The sequence below is a fragment of the Symsagittifera roscoffensis genome, chromosome 3, assembly GCF_963678635.1.
Source record: "Symsagittifera roscoffensis chromosome 3, txSymRosc1.1, whole genome shotgun sequence".
NCBI lineage: Eukaryota > Metazoa > Xenacoelomorpha > Acoela > Convolutidae > Symsagittifera > Symsagittifera roscoffensis.
Genome location: NC_087064.1, coordinates 8737952 through 8760492, shown reverse-complemented (window position 1 = coordinate 8760492; position 22541 = coordinate 8737952). Strand labels below are relative to the sequence as shown.

At 34.9% G+C, this 22541-nt stretch overlaps 1 protein-coding gene across 2 annotated transcripts in view; it reads left to right on the top strand.

The window, feature by feature from the left end:
- Window positions 1–22186, top strand: part of LOC134842223 (uncharacterized) — a 78782-nt gene extending 56596 nt beyond the window's left edge. For both annotated transcript variants that reach the window (XM_063858457.1, XM_063858456.1), the window contains 11 exons: window positions 1774–2055; window positions 5784–5835; window positions 6235–6343; window positions 6572–6926; window positions 10253–10385; window positions 12986–13055; window positions 13735–13810; window positions 13886–13953; window positions 18838–19006; window positions 19515–19566; window positions 21414–22186. In XM_063858457.1, coding sequence (XP_063714527.1) covers window positions 1774–2055; window positions 5784–5835; window positions 6235–6343; window positions 6572–6926; window positions 10253–10385; window positions 12986–13055; window positions 13735–13810; window positions 13886–13953; window positions 18838–19006; window positions 19515–19566; window positions 21414–21616 — 1569 coding nt within the window. In that variant the 3' untranslated portion in view covers window positions 21617–22186. The remainder of the gene's footprint in view (window positions 1–1773; window positions 2056–5783; window positions 5836–6234; window positions 6344–6571; window positions 6927–10252; window positions 10386–12985; window positions 13056–13734; window positions 13811–13885; window positions 13954–18837; window positions 19007–19514; window positions 19567–21413) is intronic.
- The last annotated feature ends 355 nt before the right edge of the window (window positions 22187–22541 follow it).

The window sequence follows — 22541 nt, the reverse complement described above, 5'->3', positions numbered from 1 at the left end:
GCGTTTTTTCAAAGATTTTTGTAATTCTGGACCAATAAGTTGTGAAATAATCGAGCGAGTCCGCCACAGAGTTCCAACGCGTATCAACAGGAAGAGGTGGCATTGGAATTTTTGTGGTTTTCAGCAGGGCCGACTCTGCGTGGCAGTTTCTCAGCTGTTTCAACACGGCCACCACCTTTTTGATAACTGGTTGGGCTGTTAACAATATGTCTTTCGCCACAAGGTTCATAGCATGCGCTTGACATCAATAAGCATGAAAAAAGTTTTCAGGGTCGGAAACGGCCTCCCTCGTGCTTTTCATGTTACTCGCGCTGTCAGTGACAACCGATTTGATTTTTACACCCCATTCAGTTTCACACTTTTCTTTCTCCATTTTCAGTAACTCAACTAAATACGTCGAAGTGTGACTTTCACTTGAGGTGTCAACCGTATTGACTAGGAAGGTCCCTACAGATGTTGTGATAGACACACCAACCACTGGGTCGTTTGCCAGCGATGACCATCCATCTAGTGCTAGGGTAGCGTTGCAGTTTGCAAGCTGCACTTTAGCTTTTTCTTTCTCCTCCATATAAACTTCGTCAACAATCGGACCCGCGAGCCTCCTTCTGTTGGGTATTTTCACTCCAGATTTCAGTTGCTGAAGTAATTTCCCAAACTCTTTGTTCTCCGCTTGTAGGAACGACGTGTTCGACGCAATGAAGTAACGGCCAATTTGAAGTTCAATATCGTGTGTTTTGTCAGAAGATGTCATTGCCAAAGTCGTCTGCTTCATGACTTTTCGAGGCACTTCGGTGTTTCAGAGGGACTTCGGGCGATAAAATCTGCGCTGGTAGTTGATTTGCAGGTCTCCCAATGTTTTTTCATCCGTTCGGGATTCGCTACAATCGTTTCGGAACAAGCATCGCATTTTCCTCTCACGACCCCGTCCACTTTCACCTCTTTGTAATGACACCATGTATCACTCTTTCTTCTTCCCATGGCAGCTTTCGTTAACGCTAGCAAATTTGAATCTGAAATGCAGAATAGTTGCGTTATGTTTTTCTAAGAAATACTCATATTTCTGAGAAATAGCTAACATCACTGTTAGAAATTATAAATAACACTGTAAGTTAAATTCAATGTTAAATAACAATGTTAAATAACATGCCAACCCTGATTCTGTTAATAGTTTTTTTTTGCCTTGTGTTTTTCATATGTGTTGAACAGGTCGACAAAAGCTGTTTGGGTGTACTCAGACTGAATATACCGACCAATAAAATGTTGGAAATTTTTAATACTATATTTTAAAAGCTGAGCTCGATTAGCTTCTACTTTTGATTCAAATGTACAGGTCGACAAAAGCTGTCTGGGTGTACTCAGAGTGAAGATAAACGACCCATAAAATGTTGGACGTTTTTAAAGCTCTTTTTTGAAAGTAGAGTAGAATAGTTTTTTTATTTGGATCCATCCTCAATAATTTAGCGATTGTTTGTTGTCTGATAATCGTTTTTACTGAGTGTTATTCGTTTACGTCGAACATGTTGACAAAAGCTGTTTGGATGTACTCAGACTGAAGATAACTGACCAATAAAATGTTGGAAGTTTCATAAGCACTATTTTAAAAGTAGAGCTCGACTAGCTTCTACAATTATTTCAAAGGTCTAGTTTCTATCCTCAATAATTTTTCCATATATTCTCCCCTCTATATCAACTTGGGATGGGGTTGGTAATAGTATGGTTGATCCATGCCATTCTTTCGTTCAGATTGAATCGCTCAATATGTATTTTTTGTAGGAAGTATTAGAAGACTCAAACTTCATGTCAGAATGTATAATGTGGCCTTCGAGCAGTTTGAAGTCACTAGACTTCGAAATGAGAAAGCCACTCAAATGCAAATCAGAATGGCTCAACTCTTATCGAACGAAATGTTTTTGCGAGCCAGTGGCGAATGATTTGTTCTTCACTGTCGTGAAAGTGGCAAAGCCGACGTCAACAATAGCACCTTCAACGACAACTTCTAACTTGACTGCAGCTCCGGCCTCGACTACTCAGCCTCTTTCAAACAGCACAAACCAGGTAAATTTTCGGGGAAAATTTTTCTGAGAACTAACATCTCAACAAGAATTGCCAAAAATTCGCGATGCCATTCGCTTGAGCTGTATGTTGAAAGGAATCTCGAAATTGATTGGATTTAGTGAAATATCTTAGCAGATCCATTACATTGATTTTTTGGATCATCTTTTGGTTTTCTTGTTTTCAGTCAAATGTTTATAATTTTAAACGATATCATAGTTAAGGAACACTCTAAAAAGCTTAAAGATAAATTCACATGTTTGGCAAAATTTATAGATATTAGTTCTAGAAGAAACATGACTTTTGTTGTTGGTTTACTGCTTTGGGTTTGCGTTTCTTAATTGCTCTTAGTCTTTTTGTTGTCTTGTATTTGCTTTGGAATCGAGCGTCGAACTAATATGTAAAACAAGCCCTTAGTTCTCTTTCAAGAAAGAATTGTAAGTGAGTTTAAGTAGATTTCCATGTGGGCTCAATTAATCTGTTCAACCAAACGTTTCCTTGAGAACATGTTTTGACATACCAGTCCGTTTCAGAAGAAAATCTAGGAGCCAAATTAGTAAAGTCTTACGGGGACTGTAAATGATTGTGTGGCCTTTTCCATCAACATGAACTAGTGCGTAGTAAATCGTATTTGGTCGAAAGAGAGCCGCCCGATTTAAAAACGCTTTTTGCAATAGGTGGCAGGGAGAGATAGCTCATTAGATAATTCATGAATTAAGACAATTAGAGGAGACGTCCACAATTCAAAACCGCACTTGCTCAAATGAAGTCAATCATTTCAACTCTAAATAGCAATAATATTATGAAGTATGATAAACAAACCGCTATTTTTCCTGGCGTTAGCGCTGTTCATACATTGCAAAAACTGCATCTATTTTGAACGTACTTTGACGTTAAATTGTTTTCGCAAAACTAGCATTTTAGATGGAAAGCAAAGGGCTAACAAACTTATTGCTTAAAACAAGTTATACAATTTAAAAAAAGTAAATGATCCTATTGCATATCAAAATATGGCTCTTTTTCCTTGCCCCCCCCCACCTGCAAACTTTTATATTTGAAGTTACTGTTCTTTTTGTCCAATTGTCGTGAAAATTGGCTAGACTAATTAGGCCATTACAAACATATTTGGTCTCCATAATTAACCTTGTAAGACCGCTCATTAGACCATAAAATTCATGTTTGAGTGAGGTGGTGGAAAAGGAAAAAGAGCCTAAAATATTTATCACAATTGATTTATAAAACGTTAATCTCATTATTATAAAACATTTTTGAAATGCATAAATTATACAATTGCGGCATGTGAAAATTGCGGCATGTGAAAAGTTGGTTTGCATTTTAGAAAGCTCGAACGAAAATTAATTGTAGTCAGTAAAGAAATTTCAGACAGGAACAATAAAATTACATCTAATTTCCCATATTTGTAATTTTGCATCGACGTCTAAATTCGTTTTTTTAAGTCATGTCTATTTGCTTTTCGTCTAATTTTCTAGGCCCCATTTTGAAAGTATATCCCTGAGATTGTGGTCGCAAAATTTTAACGGAACTTCAGATTTTTCTCAGATTATTCAGGGCTTCAATTTTTTTAGTGTGACGTGTTTTCTTTTGCTACATTTTCTCTTGTTGAATTTTCTGCAATGTTAACCGATTTTGCCTGTTAACACGATGTGAATTGGTATGTTAAGGTTGCCAAAGTTTCAATCGATTATTGCGCTTCCGGTTACCAAGCGCTATATGGCATAACCAGCGTTTTTTTTAGATTTACAATTTGTGCAACAGAATTTACTGAATGATCCATAATAAATCAACAAGACTTTCTCATTTTCTGAAAAGTTTAATGAAGTTGCTGGTTGCTATTACAGAGTACTCTTGATAAAGCAGTGCTTTTTTGAATTATTTAAAGCTTTCTTGAAAAACTTTACTTATTATGACTCGATCAACGTAGTTCAGACTCTTATATAGGTCGCGATGATTTTTGTGTTTCGTTTTTTTTTCAGGAAAGGTACCAAAATTTGTTCACGCTCAAATTAAGTTTTTCGCGGTTTGATTTTTGGTTCCTTTTCAAGTTGAGTCCATTTTCTTCGTTGAAAGGAAGGCAAACTCCTCTACCGAACAGCAAAAGTGTAGAGGTAGCGAAAAACGTGATCGACTTCTAATTTCGAAAATGGAATTTAATGATAAGATTTCTCAGCGAAATAAAAACTTTACCTATTGACCCAGTTTTCTCAAATTGGGTTTTTTTAAACAAAAAATTGTCAATCAGAAATTGTGAAGAGTTTTAAGGCCATCTATTTTTGTTTTTGAATTATGTCAGCTTGTTTTCCAATTGTTTTTTTCTTTTAGTATCTGGGCAATTTTTCAAAATCGATTTAGTTTTGACAACTTATTTTATTAAGCTGTAATAAATTTTGCCGACCCACTTTCATTTTTTGTCATTATTTTTCTCACAGGTAACGTTTTTTGCAAGTTTTTTTCGATTTTTCTTGAGTAGAAATCTGTATTTCTCATATCCTTTGTAGTGAAGATAATTACGCTTGCGGTTAGCAAGTGTTATCAATTCGTAATGTAGACTTTTTCTGGTTCACAACTAGTTTATTAGAATCACTTGATTGCTTGGTTCATAATAAACACAGATTTTGGCATCTGCGATACTGGGCCAGAGCTAACGATAATGCCTAGGACGGAAAAGATCTTAGGTTCGAATCCGGGCCAGACCTGTTTTTTCAAAGTGAAAATTTTAAAAAAGATTGTCGATCTATCGCTTCTCTCATTATTGTCGGCTTATCTGTTTTGTCGTTTTAAGTTCAGTTCCTTTCCTTTGTTGAAAGGAAGGCACACTCCACTTTCGAACAGCAAAAGAACAGCATCGACCTCTTGTTTAGAAAATGGAACTGAATTTTTATCATTTTCCAGCGGAAAAAATTGACCTATTGATCCAGTTTTCTCAAATTGGGCTAGTTTTTATCAAGTGTCAATCAAAAATTTTTTTCTGAAATGTCAAAGAGCTTTAAGGCCATATACTTTCTACTTTGAACTTGGAAAGTTGAGGTTTTCTGGCTTTTTCCAACTGCCTGTTGGCTATATTTTTTTTTTTGTTAATTTACCAGATTTTAAACATTTTCGCGTTCTATGACATAAAATCCACCGCCAGAAGCATAAATTGAAATAAGTCTCATATTTTCAGAACGGAATATAAAATGAAACAAGTCAGATGAAAAAAGTCATATATTTTCAGATCTTTGTACCTCAAACATCAGATCTTCGCACCCCGAAATTTTTCATAATTTTTTTTCGACTCAACGGTGATTTACCCAAATTAGGGCGGCTTAGTTGCCGCTCAGTTAATGTTTCTGATAAGTTGTTTAACGCCGGTACGCTTACTGTCGGACGCGTTTTCCTCAAATTGAACATCGTTCGGGACAAAATATTGTTTTTTTTTTACTTATTAGCTTTCGTTTCATCTTTGTCTGCTATTTCGCAATGCTATGTCTGTCGTATTGCAACTAGAGCGAAGTTCCGCTACGTCTCTGTTTTCTATAATTGAACGAGCTTTGGAAAGATGTTTCTAATCTAATAAATGCTAAATTAACACTATATAATTGTGAGAACGGATTATTTTTCCGTTACCCGAGAGCATAACTGTCTGTTTGCGGTAATATTGGTGGGTGGATTTTCTCTTCTCCCTTTGCATTCCAGTCTTTGCTAGTGAACTAAAAAGATTGTCTGTGTTTCAGAGTGGTGGCGTGACAGAGGTGACAGACTCAAAGGAAACGACGTCACGCAACGGTTAACTAAAAAAGCATACTTTTATTTTTTGAGTTTTTGTGTCTTATTTTCGCTCTAGTAGGTGTCGTGTGCAAGCCTTTTGATTTGTTTTGAAATTCACTTCAAGTTCTTTTGCTAAAATCGAATCACCTTCTCCAAATATCGAAAAGTGAAAATGATGCGAAAATGGAGCTTGAAATTTAGGTTCTGGGTTACCTGAAATTAAGTGCTAAATCGATGACGTTATTCTCGAGCAAGCTCCGCTCGAAAAAGAAATTTTTCCCGGGAAACTTTCTAGGCAACAATTTAGTGATTTGTACCATTTTGTGGATTGAACTAATTCCATTATGAAAAAACTTGAATAATTTAGAGAAAGGTTCCATAATATCACCGTATATTTTTGCGTGCCCCTGTTTGCAGGTACACTTGAAGCTGAAGAGTTGGATCTGCAGTGGATCATGTTCTATGCTGGCATGGCCCTCCATGCATTCCTAGTCTACCTCATACCAGTCACCATCCTCGCAAACAGGTCAGTTTAAGCTGTGAAAATAGTCGAATAACAGAAATGCTACTGGAATTGTCTCTGTCCTTCCATCTAACGTCTCTCTAAACCCACGAAACAGTTCTTTTATCTGACCTATGTCTATAAGGTCAACAGAAACTCATGATAATATAAATTAACTATGCTACAGAATTCTTTTGGCAATGTAGTTTCATATTTCGAAGTTAAACTGTATATGGTCAATGTATATTTCAGCGCGTATGGAAAACTGAAGAAAAGTTGCAGTCTTTTTTGGTCTCAATCGACTACGAGAGTCAACAACAATCCTCAGAAATTGTCTTTCATAGCAAACAAAAGACAATCCAAGCTAAAATCTGCGGAGCACCACGCGGGAACAGATTCAGTCAGTCTTGTAGATAAGACAGAGTGTATGATGAACGATAATGGCGTCAATGTCGTTGGTGAAGTTGATGCGGATAAATGTGAAGTTGACAGGGGATCTGAACAGTACAGATACCTGTTTGTGCTGTATGGACCACTCAGTGCGTTCATGGCTGCCTCGGCTAGTGTGGCCATTCTGATGTGCTCGTGCGCCGTCAGAAAAGACCAGGTTATTTGTTTCTTACCAAAAACGAAGTCAAGACACTTAGGTTGCGTAAAAGTTTTCACTGTCAATGAACGCAGTGAAGACTCTTTTATAGGTCGTGATGATATTGTTTTTTTTAAGGCAAATTCGATTATTCGCGTTTTGACGTTTGAGCATTTTTCCCCGTTTAAACCATGTTCTAACCATGCACTGGTGGCCGTCACGACTGGTCCAGAATGATTATTTGTGCTTGGTTTTGTTTCTGGTGTTCATGGTGGGGGCTATTTTCATGCGCGAAGGAACGAATGGGCGAAAAAACTTGTAAGCGACGGACCGAAAACAAAATTAGCCGAAAGTCATTTTTTAAAAAGATTCAATTGCCATTCAATTAAAATGAGTTAAATATTTTCCGTCTTTTATAACGAAACCCTTGAAATATTGAATTCGTTCCATTTCGCCGGCGGTCAGTGAAAATTTGAAAACCTTGCATATTTCTGCCGTTTTACATTCGGCCAATATAATCATTCAGTCCCTGGAAATGTTTACTTTCTTTCCAAATTTTAGATTACTGAAATCTGATTGGCTGATTTCTGTTTTTGCGCTTTCGTTCCTTCGCGCATGCGGGATTTCACCGTTCTTGGTTACTTCATTTCGTCTCATCTCAGTATTTATCTGCAGGATAAGATTGTTTTGAAAGTGCTCCAGTGTTTGCTAGGTAAATACTGTGCAAATCTCCAGTTCTGTGGGTCCTAGGGGTATATTCAGGCTGATGAATTAAATACCACAAGTTCTTCATCACCATTGACGGCGATGAAGCAAAAAGTCATGTGTGGCGACTACTCAAAACCCTGTTTCAGAGACTGAGCGTAGTTTTCTTCCCTGTTTGAAATGGCTACTTTCCGTCTAATGTGCGTCGGTTAATTTTGCTGCGATTTCTTACGGCAGGGTGACCACTTGGTCACTATTTTAGTGACCAGTCACTATTGGTCACTAATTGGTCACTATTTACAAGTACACTATTTTTGTTGACAGACCCTAAAATTTTTCAAAAAGTGCCTAAAACCGACTTTTTCAGCCTGTTTATTCAAAATTATGCCTACAACACATAAATTTTTTGGCTAAAACAGGGACTTTTTAGTGCTTTGGCAGAGCTTGAAAAAATAATTTGGCCGGCCTGAAAAAAAGGTCAACAAAAAATAAAAAAAATTGTCATAGTCACTATTTTTCTCTCAAAAAAGTGGTCACCCTGTCTTAAGGGATTTCGCTCTCTTTATGTAGGGAGTTGAGAAATTGTGCTACCTTATTACAATGTTCATTCCACGTGCTTCCTATTGTTAAGTAAATGAGCCTGTTAGGACAATTAAACATGTGGTGGCTGCCATATGGGCTTTGTTTGCATTCCGCGTTCTTTTTCTTATTTTAGATTTATTTCTGGAATTAATTAATAAGCAGATCAGAGTAACCGCTTCGGCGCTGCGATAGCCTGCTTCTTGTTGCTCTCTGCAGCTGTTTTTCTTTTAAGCTTGTTTTCGACGGCTTGTCTCTTGGTATTTGCTTGTTCATTTTGGGTAATAAGTTTATCTATTGGTGTGATTTTTTTATTCCCTGCCTAAACTGTTTGATGGTCACATCACCGTTATGGTTCAAAAACACAGGAAATGTCATTGTGATGTTGATGGTGTAAGGTTGGTTAGTTTATGCGCTTGCTCAGTACGGAGCTGGCGATGTGGTTGTCAACCCTGTATGACAGATGACTTCTCAGTGAAGTTTGACAGATGACATTTCAGTGAAATTTGTTTCGCTAGCATTTCGCTGTGCGTTCTAACAGGTAATATTTGTGTGTAAATGATCAGTCGATGTCTCAATGAACAATCGGTGTGTAAATGATCAATCGGAGACATCATTATACGCCCAGTTATAGTCGCTAATGCCCTGTTTTGTTTTGTTTGCAGCTCTTTCCACCTATTATCACTTAAGCTAGGAGACCAGATGGGTGCGGCATAGCAAAGAACGCTACGGCTTATTGTCTTGTATATGAGATCCAGGGTATCCTAATCGCAACCCCATGTGGTTCCTGCCAGTTTGTTAAAGATGTCATTTCTAATAGGTACTTTTAGACATGTTTGCTAGTTCAATTCCTCGTGTGTCGCATTCCCTTGTTTAACACGTTTTAGTCCCGATCTTTTCAAGTGAATCCATCTCCCATAAGGGCACCATATGTTTGATTGGTCGTAAGGATGGATTTGAGACAAATGTTGATTTCACATCTTGGTCCTGGGTTTGATTCAATCCCTAATTATATTTTGTGTTCCAGCAGGTCCCTTGATCCCGAGCAGGGTTGCTGTTTTTTTTCTGATCAGTTGTCAAAAACCACGGTACAGGCACCGACACCAATATTTATCTGTTTTCTTGGCAGCTCCTTTAGTGGAGTGGATGGCACTTGGATCTGTCCCGCGTCTATTCGGTGAGACGTGGCTTTCCCATCCAGAAAATGGAATTTTATTATCAGGTTTCCCAGTGAAATATAAAGTTTTTCTACTGATCGAGTTTTCTCAAATTGGGCTAGTTTTATCTATTTTTAAATCGAAAGTTTAGTTTTTCAAACAAAAATAAAGTCAGTATTTTTTTGTTTATTTGAGTTCATTAATAAACATTTGAGTTCATTTGACTCTTTTCCAACTCTGTTGGCTATTTTTTTTATATGATATGCGCAGCTAAGGGGTCTAGTAAAGTAGCTCAAGTTTGTCTATGATGCAGTAGATATTGCTGTTGATTTGCCATTGTCGTAGGTATATAGCAGATTTTTCATGTATTAGCTGTCATTGATTGTAGTGAAGGTCGTAGTGATTTTTTTAGATAGTCTTTTATGCTCAACTTGTAGTGGTATGATATTTGATTTCATTTATAATTCAATTCTAATTTATTAGATTTACAAATGGCGCGAAAAAGTATGATTGATTCTAGTTTCGAAAGGAATTATACTTTTCAGACAGCGGAATAAAGAATTATTCTGTTGATCAAGTTTTCTAAATTTGGGCTGGTTTTATTAGAAAACCTCACTCTGAAATTATTAGAAATTCAGAGTTTTCAACATATTTTTTGAAATTCAGAGTTTTCTAAAAAAAAAAAAGGAAGTGTATCTTTTTTAGTCTCCTTGATTTTGTTGACATTTGATTGCTGACTGTTGACTATGTTCTTTCTCTGGCTTGTTATTGTTTTTGATGATTTTTGGGGTTTTTATACCGTTTTTGCTGCTTGCTTGCTTGAAGTGCAACTTCGCATTCAGCGTCAAAATTCTAGAATCTTTGTAGTGAGCAGATGGTAATGAAAGTATCTATTTGTATGTTTAGCTGGATGTATCTGTTGGCTTCACAGTCGAGAACTTCTTCCTCTCATCTAGCTGGTTCCTCATTCTCTTCGCACCGATTCTGGACCTCATCTCCAATACACACTCCATAATGCTCAAATTGGCACTCCCTATTAGTAAGTTTGCTATCCAAAAGCCGTAAAGTGGCACCAATATTTGCGACCTAGATTAGAAAAAAGAATATTACTATAACACTAATGCTCACTGAAGATCGGCAGAGTAAAAATGTGGGGAGGAACTTTGTATTCGGGTGATTTATTTTCTTCTTTTTCTCGCAAAATCAGGTACCACAAATAATCACCAGTCTGGGTTGAGAGATATATCATATTAAAGCCCTTTCAGTCATGATTTGAACGACATTAAATCATTTCCGACAAATTTTCCAGTGTCGAGAAAAATCAAAATGCATTTTTTGAGTTTTCGTCTATTTTCGAGCAAAAAGCGACCGAGTGACTATTGTATGAAAATTTACTTATATTTGGACCTTAAGGTTTTTTAAAAAAACTTAAATGTACTAGAAAACAAAACTAGTTTTGGATGTTGATTTTGTGCTTTTTGCAATAAAAGCTTTCTTTAATTGTCTATTAAGACATTAGGCTCCAACTAGTCGATGGGTCGAATCCCGTAGAGCGAACTTTTTCAAATGCTTGCTTGACTTATTTTGTCTATTTCAAAGCTCCGGTCTGCCATTTTAATCGAAGTAGCGGCTTGTTTTACCGAAGTGCAGCGTCGTCTCTGTCTTAAATTGCCAATTTTTCAAGTCCGCCGTTACAGTTATCTTTTTAACGTTACTGTTAAAGCAGCTGATTCAATTTTAAACACGGTTACCGTCTTTTTTGAAACTTTTTGAATGACACTTTTTTCATCAACTTGGTTAAAAGCCGAATGTACAATTGTCAGTTGATATGAGGTTAAATTTTCTGCTTTGTTCGATCCAGGTTTGTGATTCGAATCGCAACCGGAATTGTTTTGCAAAGTAACTCGCTTTTTTGAATTTTTTTCCTGATAGTTTATACTCTTGCGATAACTTTTTTGTGTATATTTTTGTACTTTTTTATAATTAAGTCGGCTCTAATGGATATTTATATACTGAGTTGTTTTCTGTCCAAGAAAAATGGAATGATTTTTTTTTGGCTCTTTGCTTTTTGGTTAAAATTATTGCCAGCTTATATTCGATTGAACTGTTAATTTGGCGGTGTCTCATTATTTACGCATGGAATTAGCAAGCGTTATATAAATTATGCACAATACACTTTCTTTTGATGGTAGTAAAAATATCAAGACTTTTTCTATGGCGTGGACTAAAATTATTTTCTTCAGTATTTGCCGGGTTTTCTTATCGACTTTTTTTAAATATTGCTTAATGACTTATTCTGAAATTTTCGAATATACCTTTTGGTCAAATTTTTGTCGGCTTTGTTCACATATTTAAATGGGTGTTTTTATATGGTTCAATAAGCCGTTTTTTTTTTTCAATAAAACTATCTTTTTATGTTGTTGACCATGTGTTTACTTGAGTGATAGTGCGATGCAACTTTTTTTTCCAACCTAGCTCGCAAAAATGTGCTATTTTTGGTGGCTCTTTCGAATCGGTAGGCTACATTCGCATTATAATCCCAAGTGCTTTTACATTTGATCAGTAATAAGCTAACACAGTTAATAATGATTTTTTAATTCATCGATTGAACCGGAAAAAAAAACTATTTTTTTCTTACAACAGCAAAATAACTTAAATCCCATGTCAGAATGTTTCCTACTCAAATTACTTCGCCAGATTTTTAAAAAGCTCAATTCATACGCAATTTGGTTTAATACTTTATAATTTATTACATTCAAAGTAAGTGTGGTTGCATTTATGTTATTGTTTCGACTTAGGAAGAAAACGGAATATTTATGCTTGGTGTGATTTTTTATTTAGGCAATTTTCGGCGATCTATTTTGTAGCAAAAAAAATATGCCCAATTGAAGATGTCGACCCCTGAGATCAAATTTAAGAAGATTTTTTACCTCAGAGTTTTAAAATTGCCAATTTGGCAATGCTCTGGACTAATTTATGCGCGCTTCGTAGATTTTATTCATATCCTGAAATCGTAACACGAATTATTTATGCATGGCGAGTTATCTGGCAAAACAAAATCGTTCCGAATTGAATTGAGGCTAGCTTATCGGTGGTAATAGTTTCGTACGACTCAATTTTTCACACTCGATCTTTGAAATTTTCCAAAATTGATAGTTTTGAATATTTTCCCCAAAATCTATTCGTTCGAGATGGATTAACAGGTAGTCGGAATATTCTGGGCTCTGCCCTAGGTTACAAGTAAAATTTGAGGTTTCTTCATTTTAAAGCTCCTGGATATTTGCCGCTTTCGCTCGTGTTTGCAAAGCTGCAGCTTTGCCTGTGTTCAAACCTTTCCAAGAAAATGTTTTTTAGAAAAAATACCTTGCTTTTTTGATATTTTACTCTGGTGGTCTGATAGATTTATGCTTGCACGTCTCCTATTGCATCGGAGTTTTTATTGTCCAATGTAAGAAAGTTTCTCACATTTTGATTTTGGATTTTTTGTCAAGATGCAAGTAATGTGAAGCTCCGCTCCACCTGTGTGGAAAGTTGATGCCGAATAATTTTAGTCCGAATCATCGTAAAAATCGTAATCATTATGTGAAAAGGTTTTCTCACTGACCTGAAGTTGTCTCATAAGCTTTTATTTGTTTTCAGTGTTCAGCATTGTGTTCACTATTGTCGTATTTGGAGTCGCGTCGTCTTTCACAGCAATTGAACGCCTCAAGTAAGTAATATTTGATCCAGTACTCTAAAATTATTTTTATAGCCTTTTTCCTTCAGTGAAGTTTCAGGCCAGTTTTCTCTGTGTCGAGATAAGTTGGACTGAAATTATCATTTTTAAGAGAGTTTCATTAGTCTCCAAATTTAGCTAAATGGAACATCAATTCGGATAAATCGAAACAATTTTTTAATTGATTATGGTGGTCCGACCATTCTGTGCTACTTGCGCAGAACCGGTTAGTCTTGTTTTGTTTCACTTGAGGAACTTGACTTTTGATTGTTTTTCAAGTCAACTTCAGCTTGTTTATAACTAGAAAGCAAGTTGGGCTCTTCTAAAAAAAGTGTAAATGGCGCAAACCATGCTTGAGGTAGTTGCGATTATGATTTTTGAATTTTTTGGCATAATTTTTTTTTTCAGAATGAAAAGTTATCAGCTGCTTCAGTTTTCTCTAATTGGGTTAGTTTTATAAAAAAAAATTGACATAAGCTTGTTCAATAAATGACTTCTAGCTGATTTTTCAAAAGTTTCTGTTTGGTAGGTTTTTGGTCGGTCAATCATCCGAGATTCTTGAAGTCCAAAGAGAAATAAAATGTAATTTGTTCTATGAATCTCGAAAATGGAAAAGTTTGATTACCATTTTTCTAGCTGGACACTTTTCTGACGGTATGTTGAATATATTTAGGGTTTTCACCTTTTGCTGGATTCAGGCGTCAACTGAAGTACTTGGTCCATTCGCAATCCCTATAATCATTTTCCTTGTAAGTGAAACTAATTAATTATTATGTTTTATTTTTTAAAGATAATCAATTATTAACCCTTTCTTTGTTTTACAGCTCATAGTCATATTCCTGTTCAATTGTGCCCAATGTCGAAAAAATGATGACTCCAAATTAATTTCACGGTAATGAACGTGATGAAGGCAATAATTTACGGTTTGGTTTCGATTTCTTTTCCAGTTGATTTCAAATTCATTTGCTAAAGGAGTGCAAATTACGCTCTCCAGTTAAGACAGCGGGAATGGCTTCCACAAACGTGAACATGTTTAAGGTTTGAAAGTGCGTTTTTTTGGGTTTCCCAGTGGAATAAAAAATCTTCTATTCATTGAGTTTTCTCTAATGAAAAAAGAGTTGATCTTGGAAATATTCAAGATCTTGAAACTCAAAGTGATATGATAGTTCTTCAAATTTCAAAAAATGAATATTTTTTGTCTTACTGGAGGTCGTTGACACTTTTCCTACTGTTTGCTGGTTATGTTTTTAATTCAATGCGGAGCTGAATTTTTTTATTCGTGTTTTTTTAGCGTCAAAAAACTTTATTTCAACAAAAAAGATGGGAAGAAACTGTGAATTGAACCTGAATGTTTACATTAGCGAGCGTAGCGTGTTATTATGACTCTACTTTATTCCAACCTAACTGGCAAAAAATGCTCATTTTGCTATGATCGCCATCTGTAGCATTGAAAATTTGAAAGCATCTGTTGTCTGCTTTACATGCGGCTAGTGTTTAACTGTCGTTAAGCGTCCTTGGCTGAGAGGGAATGGCGTTTATGAAATAGTTTTGTGAAAGAAAAAACAAACGGATGAAAAAAGTTGTTTACAATAGCATATTAAAAAACTGAATTAGATAACGAAATACATCAAATTATTTTCAATTATTTATAAATGAATAACACCTTATAGGCATTCTGTTGTTTTTTTTGTACGTATAAGGTGAATTTTCTGAAAATTGATTTACCTGTATTTAAACAAAAAAAAAGAAACTTGAATGTCAGCAAAATGAAGCGAAATTACAATGCAGGATTACAAAGTTAGAACGAAGGATTTAAGCAAGACAAACAGTTGTTTTGCTTAAATCTATCAAAACTTTGCGTACAATTTCAAAGGAAAGATCTAAAATTAGAAATTGACATTTCATATATATGTGATTAAAATGATTGCAATTCAAGTATCACGTCCGATATGTGAAAAATAATTGCGCAAATTTTATCTCATTTCTCGAAAAAAAAACGGGAAAATGTCGACAAACGCTTCAAAACAGCAATTTATCAATCTCGAATGAACTTCTCTGGCTGCACCTCAAAATCAAATATAGATAGATTGCAGAAAAAAATATATATATGATTAATCACGTGGAAAAGAAAGATTGAAGAAGCAGTATCGACTAGACGAATCTTTGTTCAATTTACGAAATGCGTTTAAACGAAACTGTAACAGAAAACCATAAAAATAGAACAGTTGATTCTTGCCTAATTCTTTTCATGGTATGATTTTACATCTCACATCTTGAATGTAAGATGTAAACATAGGCGTAACATCAAAAGAGGTAATCAAGAATCAACTAAATGATATACGAATCTAAAACTTGCACGCAAAATCGGTAAGAAATAAATGAAAGGGAATTCTTTTTCCTTTTAACTTTTGAGCTAAAAAACGGTTTGCAACCGTGGTTGCATGCAAACGGTGATGTGTTTTAGGGTTGCACTTTCAATGCCAAAATTCATCATTAAAGCTCGTAGCTTAGAAAGTATGGACATTTTTACGAATTTTTCAATAATTCTAAAAACCTAGAGAAAAATTCAAAAATCTATTCCAAATTTTAAACCCTTAAGTGCATCATAACGCGGGTAAAGTTTAGGGTTGTGATTTCATTGCCAAAACTTCACTTTCCAGAAGCTCCTAATTTAGAAGATACGGACGATTTTACAAATTGTTCAAAAGTTCGAAAACTTGAAAAAAAATCATTATTAATTTTTTTGACTATTTCAACCTTACTTGCATGCTAGCAGGAGTTTATTTTAGGGTTGCGATACGTTTCCCAAAACTCGGTCACCCGAAAGCTCTTAGTTTTTTCGAATCTTTCAAAAAGTTAGAAAAATGAAAAATGTTTGAGTAAAGCAGTCGTTCAAAACGAGGTTGTTAAAAAATAAGCGGCAGTATCTGTTGGGGTATATCTGTACAAAAGTCAGTTCTTACTTCTTATTACATAGATACATTAAATTATGAAATTGCGCTCTGCATCCAATTTCAAAGGAAAGATTTTTAAAAAGAAATCAACATTTCATATGTATGTGATCAAAATGATTGCAATTCAAGTATCACGTCCAATATGTGAAAAATAATTGCGCAAATTTTATCTCATTTTTCGAAAAAAAAACGGGAAAATGTCGACAAAAGCTACAAAACAGCAATTTATCAATCTCGAATGAATGTCTCTGGCTGCACCTCAAAATCAAATTTAGATAGACAGCAGAAAAAAATAATATGCGATTAGTCACGTGGAAAAGAAAAATTGAAGAAGCAGTATCGACTAGACGAAACTTTGTTCAATTTACGAAATGCGTTTAAAACGAAACTGTAAGAGAAAACCATAAGAAAAGAACAGTTGATTCTTGCCTAATTCTTTTCATGTTATGATTTTACATCTCACATCTTGAATGTAAGATGTAAACATAGGCGTAACATCAAAAGAGGTAATCAAGAATCAACTAAATGATATACGAATCTAAACCTTGCACGCAAAATCGGTAATAAGTAAATTTAGCAAAAAAAGTAAATGAGTGCAAAATCTGTAATGATTAAAATAAGCAAAAAAAAAACAAAATAAGTTGCTTTTGGAAAATTTTGTCAAGTTTTACTATAATTTTTTGAGAGATCATAATGTCCGGCACAACATTCAGATAGTCTTTTAATTAAAATAGAGACTTATACCTTATTTTTGCTGTCAAAACAGAACCTCCTTGTTTTCTACAATTGATTTGGTTTGAAAGGGAATTCTTTTTTCTTTTAACTTTTGAGCTAAAAAACGGTTTGCAACCGTGGTTGCATGCAAACGGTGATGTGTTTTAGGGTTGCACTTTCAATGCCAAAATTCATCATTAAAGCTCGTAGCTCAGAAAGTATGGACATTTTTACGAGTTTTTCAATAATTCTAAAAACCTAGAGAAAAATTCAAAAATCTATTCCAAATTTAAAACCGTTAAGTGCATCATAACGCGGGTAAAGTTTAGGGTTGTGATTTCATTGCCAAAACTTCACTTTCCAGAAGCTCCTAATTTAGAAGATACGGACGATTTTACAAATTGTTCAAAAGTTCGAAAACTTGAAAAAAAAGCATTATTAATTTTTTTGACTATTTCAACCTTACTTGCATGCTAGCAGGAGTTTATTTTAGGGTTGCGATACGTTTCCCAAAACTCCGTCACCCGAAAGCTCTTAGTTTAGGAGATTTTGACGTTTTTTCGAATCTTTCAAAAAGTTCTAAAAGTTAGAAAAATGAAAAATTTATTTTAAGTCCGAAGATTTATACACGTACAAACATGCTATCGGGGGTGTAGTACATGGTTGTAATTCCAAAGCCAAAATTTCACATTCCAGGAGCTCGTAGTTAAAAAGATATGGAAATATTTACGAATCCTGCGAAAAAATAGTAAACTTTTGCCTTTTTGGCCGTTCTGAAACCAGAAATCTGGAAAAAATTCAACTTAAGATCTTTATTCAGGTTAAAGCCAAATGTCGGAACCGATTGTCTTGAAATTTTGAGAAAAGGCTCATTTTCGAGGTTTGAATGACCAACGACAAAGTTTAAAACTTGTAACCCTACAGTGAGGTGCAGTCAGGATTATTTTTGTACTTTCAATTCTTGCCTCTAAATATGAATGCTCAAGTCCTTTAAGCTTCCGAAACATGACGCTCTTTATGATTTTTTCAAAAGTTATCACAAAACTAAGGTCTGAAAACTTCGCAAAATTTAAAAGTTGCCAGTTTGGTTTCCAACTGTGGTTGCTCGAATCCTTTCCATTTCCGAGATATGATTTTTATGGTTTTCAATATTTTCAAAAATTATGTTAAAATCTTCATAAATGTCGAGACAGATTGTCTTGAAGTTTTGAAAACTTTTTTTAAAGAGTAATGAATGTAGTGATGAATCTGATATAGATATCTTGCTGATTTTTTTTGTTTTTTTTTAAAGAAGTTTCTAATTACTACAGATGTGCATTCATACATATTGATGCATTTATGAATGCACTCAGTTACATATGCATATTTTCAGTTCAATTGAAATTCGTCTGCTGAAAGTGACGTAAATATTAATATCTTATTACGAACGTGGAAATGGCGCTAAAACAAACGATTTTTTAGTTTCGTAAGTGGAATTTAATTTTAAGATTTCCAGTGGAATAAAAAGATCACGTATTGATCCAGTTTTCTCTAGTTGGGTTCATGTTACTAAAAAAGCGCCAATAATAACATAAATGGTTCTAGAAATTCAAAGAGCTTACAGGGCATGTTTTTTTTTTAATTCGAAAGTTGAGATTTTTCAAGAAATTCATTGTTTTTTGATGTTTACTTGTATTCATTACTCTTTTCCAATCTTCGATTGGCTATAATTTATAATTTGAAATAAATTGAAAAGTTTCCACGTTTTATCGCTCCCTAGCTTGTTTTTTATTGAAGTTGCTCTGAGTTGGCACCTGCATTGGAGTCCAATCGAATCGGTGCTACAAAAATTATACTTTATCAGAAGTCACGTAATATACTCGACTTTTAAACAAAATTTTTACAGTTAAGTTTTTATGTGAACATAATGGCTAAATAATTACTTCCTTTTTTCTATAAAACTATTCTATTCAGGTTAAATTCATATTAGTTTCTTTCCGTATCTTTTTCAATTTTAGTTGTTACTAAAAATAGTTTTTTTTCGGCATGTAATTTCTGAATGAGAAGATCTTAGTTCTAAAACAGTTAAAATTTAGTTCGAAAAAAATATCGCACCTCTTGTTTTTCAGCAAAGTGGGAGTTGTATGGGTCTCTTTATGCTTCTTGTTGCTTCTTCAACCAGTGTTGCTCTTCCTGCTGGCTTCTGATTGGTCGATTGAATTTTCGGGCTTACTCCTATTGGCTAATTTGTCGTGTCCAATCACGGCAATTGCCATCTGTCTGCGAGTATGGTTCACGGTTAGTTTTGTTTCAAAATCATAAATCTGGAAATTATAATTTTGAAATGGTTGAAGAAAATTGATGAAGTATTGATTGTTTATGCAAGTGTAGCAGCAGCTTGTTGCATATCAATACTTTCAAGATCTTAAAACGGAATTGCAACATAACTGACCCAATATAGTTGAGGCCAGTGGTGGATTTAGGAGGACAAGGGATGTTAAAGACCTTTGGGGGTACAAATGCGCGATATCTATTTTTCGCTGATTGGCTCTAAAAATTATCTTAAGGTGTTTTTAGAGCCGATGTATGCTAATTTTGAGGAGAGCCAGCCAAATACTCACCTGCCCCGCTAAATGTAGTTTTTGGGGAGCTCGGAAAATTAATTTGGTCGACCCAAAAAAGGCCGACATTTTTTTGCAACTTCCCCTCTCGAGAAAATCTTAGATTTGCGCGTGGTTTACGCAGAATGGAATTGCGCTTTTTTTTATTTTAGTTCGAGATAAGATAATTTCTTATTTTATTTCAGAAGTTGCACATTATTGAAGCAGGACTAACTCGGGATTCGAGGCGATCTGAAGGTACTTATGAAATTAATTTTCTCTACTCTAGGTATCTTTTGTAAGAGTCGATGAACGTAGTTCAGACTCTTATATACACATTAAAGCACAAAATTAAGCAAAAATTCAGCTTTTTACTCTTTTAAATGCCTGTTTTCAATCTCCAATGCGGACAAAGTTCACTTCGGTTTTCAGCAAAATTTGTACGTACACCAAGAGGCAATGATCAGAACTACCCTCTAGAAATTTATGAGTATGTGGTTTCAAAGACTTACAAATATACTCCAGGTCTGAAAATGCCAGATTTCTCCATGTTCGATATTTTTTGAATCGAAACGTTGTAGAGTAGAAAAAGTTGTTGAACAGGCGTGAAACAGTTTCAACGAGAAAATTTAATGTGTCAGGATGAAACTTTTACTATAGTTGGATGTTTCTGACATTTTACGTGGTTTGAAAAATTTAGTGCAGATGAAGAAATCATTTTCAGACCCGGAGTATGTTGGTAAATCTTTGAAACCAGATACTGATAATTTCTCAGAGGGTAGCTTTGATCATTACCTCTTGCTCAATACCAAAATGAATTCGCGCTTGATTTTGTCCACTAGTGTAGGTCGCGATGATATTTTTGCAGGAATATTCAAAGTCCGTTCAGGCTCAAATTTAGTTTTTCGCGGTTTGACTTTTGATCTATTACACTTTTCATCTATTACAGCAAGTGTAAAGGTCACAAAAATTGTGATCGACTTCTAGTTTCGAAAATGGAATTTAATTTTCAGATATCCCAGTGAAATGAAAAATTTACCCATTGATTCAGTTTTCGCAAATTGGGTTAATTTTATCTTAGAAATGACAGTCATCAATTGTTCTAGAGACTCCAATAGTTTTAAAGGCATCAGTTTTTTTTCTTTGAAGTTCGAAAGTTGAGATTTTTTTTTTTAAATGTCAGTTTTTTCTTTTCAATTGCGTCATTGATTCTTTTCCAACTGCCTGTTAGCTATGTTTCGTTTGATTTTTGATCTTTTTAACTAATGTTTGAGTAAAGCAGTCGTTCAAAACGGGGTTGTTAAAAAATATACGGCAGTATCTGTTGCGGGATATCTGTACAAAAGTTAGTTCTTACTTCTTATTACATAGATACATTTAATTATGAAATTGCGCTCTGACTCTTCGAAAAACAGTATTTCTATCTTCATTACACGTGCGAGATTTCGGGCATAGTGTATTAGTATGAACCTACTTTTTTCAACCTAACTATAAGCTTATTTTGGTGGCACTTTTGCTAAAATCAGGATGGACATTGAGGAAATCAGGAAGGATGGTAGCGTTGGAAATTTCATAGCATGTTCTCTGCTTTATTTGTGGCCAGTGTTTTTGTTGTTTTTAAGCGTCCGTGGCTGACTGGTTAATGTGTGGGACTCATAATTTCTAGATCACAGGATTGAATGCGACACGTAGCCGAATTTTCACTGATTCGAGGCTCTTTTCTACTTTTCACTTTATAGGGCTGTTTTTTTATCGTGTTCTCGCTAGTATTTGCGCAGCGCAGCTTCGCCCCTGTGACATAGCTATTTCTGCTCTTCTTACAACTTGGACAAGTGTGATAGAGGGGTCCTAAATCACGCGTATTCTAAGGAAGTATATCAATTAAGTTAATCAGCAGACGCCGCTCGATCGTTTTTCTCCAACGTAGTTAACCTGCCTCATGCGCTAACTTATTTCACGCTTTAATTATGATATCACCGAGGCATTAGAATAAATTGGAGAATTAGAAGCACTGCATTTACATTAGGGACCCTGTCACTTGCTCGTCCCCTCTATCACACTTGTACCTGACAACTGATCATTGTATGTTAATTTTGTTTGCGCAGATGGTAGAAAAGAAGTGATCGTTTTGGAGACTCTGGATGAAACGAATCTTTCATGTACGAACACAGACGACGCGATTCCTCGCAAGCAAACTCTTGGACACGACAGCATGAAGATAACGGTTTTACCAGCCGAAGATGCAACCAACAACAACAATAACACTCGTGATGAGACAGAAACAAAAGTGAATCAGAGCGAAACTTAGTAATGAGTTGCAAAAAGTTGAAACTGACAAAAATCAATTAAAAGGAGCAATTGCTGTATCATAAAAGATTTAAGATGCCTAATTCAAACATGTTTTATATCTCGAGATCTGAAAATTTGAATATGGTCGCCCAATTTGTGCAAGTTTGGCAGATTGCTCTTTTTAATTAACGCTGTTTGTTCGAGAACTAACTGTTTGCTACTCATCATACAATGCACCACCTGAACCTAAAACCATTAGTTTTATCCGCACTATTTATCGAATAATTTTGTACTGATTTCATCCAGTTTTTTTTTTCAAACAGTAAACCATACGTGTGCAGTAAAAATATGGACAAAAAGTTGCTGCCGTTTTGTCATCTTTTGTAATATTTTACATCAAAAAGAAAATAACTTATTCTTAATATTGTTACCTTTTTTAAAGCGTCTTTTTTGTTTAAAAATGACCTCAAATTGCGTGCTAATTTATTTCAAGTTCTAAGTTTTCATAGAATCGAAATGCTTGTTAGATTGATAGCTTGAATCATCCTAATTTATGTCTGTGGATTGAATTAAATCTAAATTGTTATGATTTGATATCTTTCTGATTAAGGATATAGCACCAAGTATACGTGGTTCGATCAACTTAGCATTGCATCAATCGACCACGCCATGAACGAAAAATCTAGGCGAAAATAGATCAGGAACCTAAAGCAGTTCAAATTGATAGACCAGAAGAGTTCACTGGAGTTGGCATAATTCAATGATTTTCACAAGCAAAGTGTATAACAACGCGTTTTTTTCAATCTAAGTCGAAAGTATTAGTGCTACTTCAGGTGAATTTTTTTGACGCAGACTAATTTGCAGTTAAAAAACATGAATTTTGACATTCAATTGATTAGTAATAAATTAACACAGTTAATGCATTTTAATTCATAAAATGAACC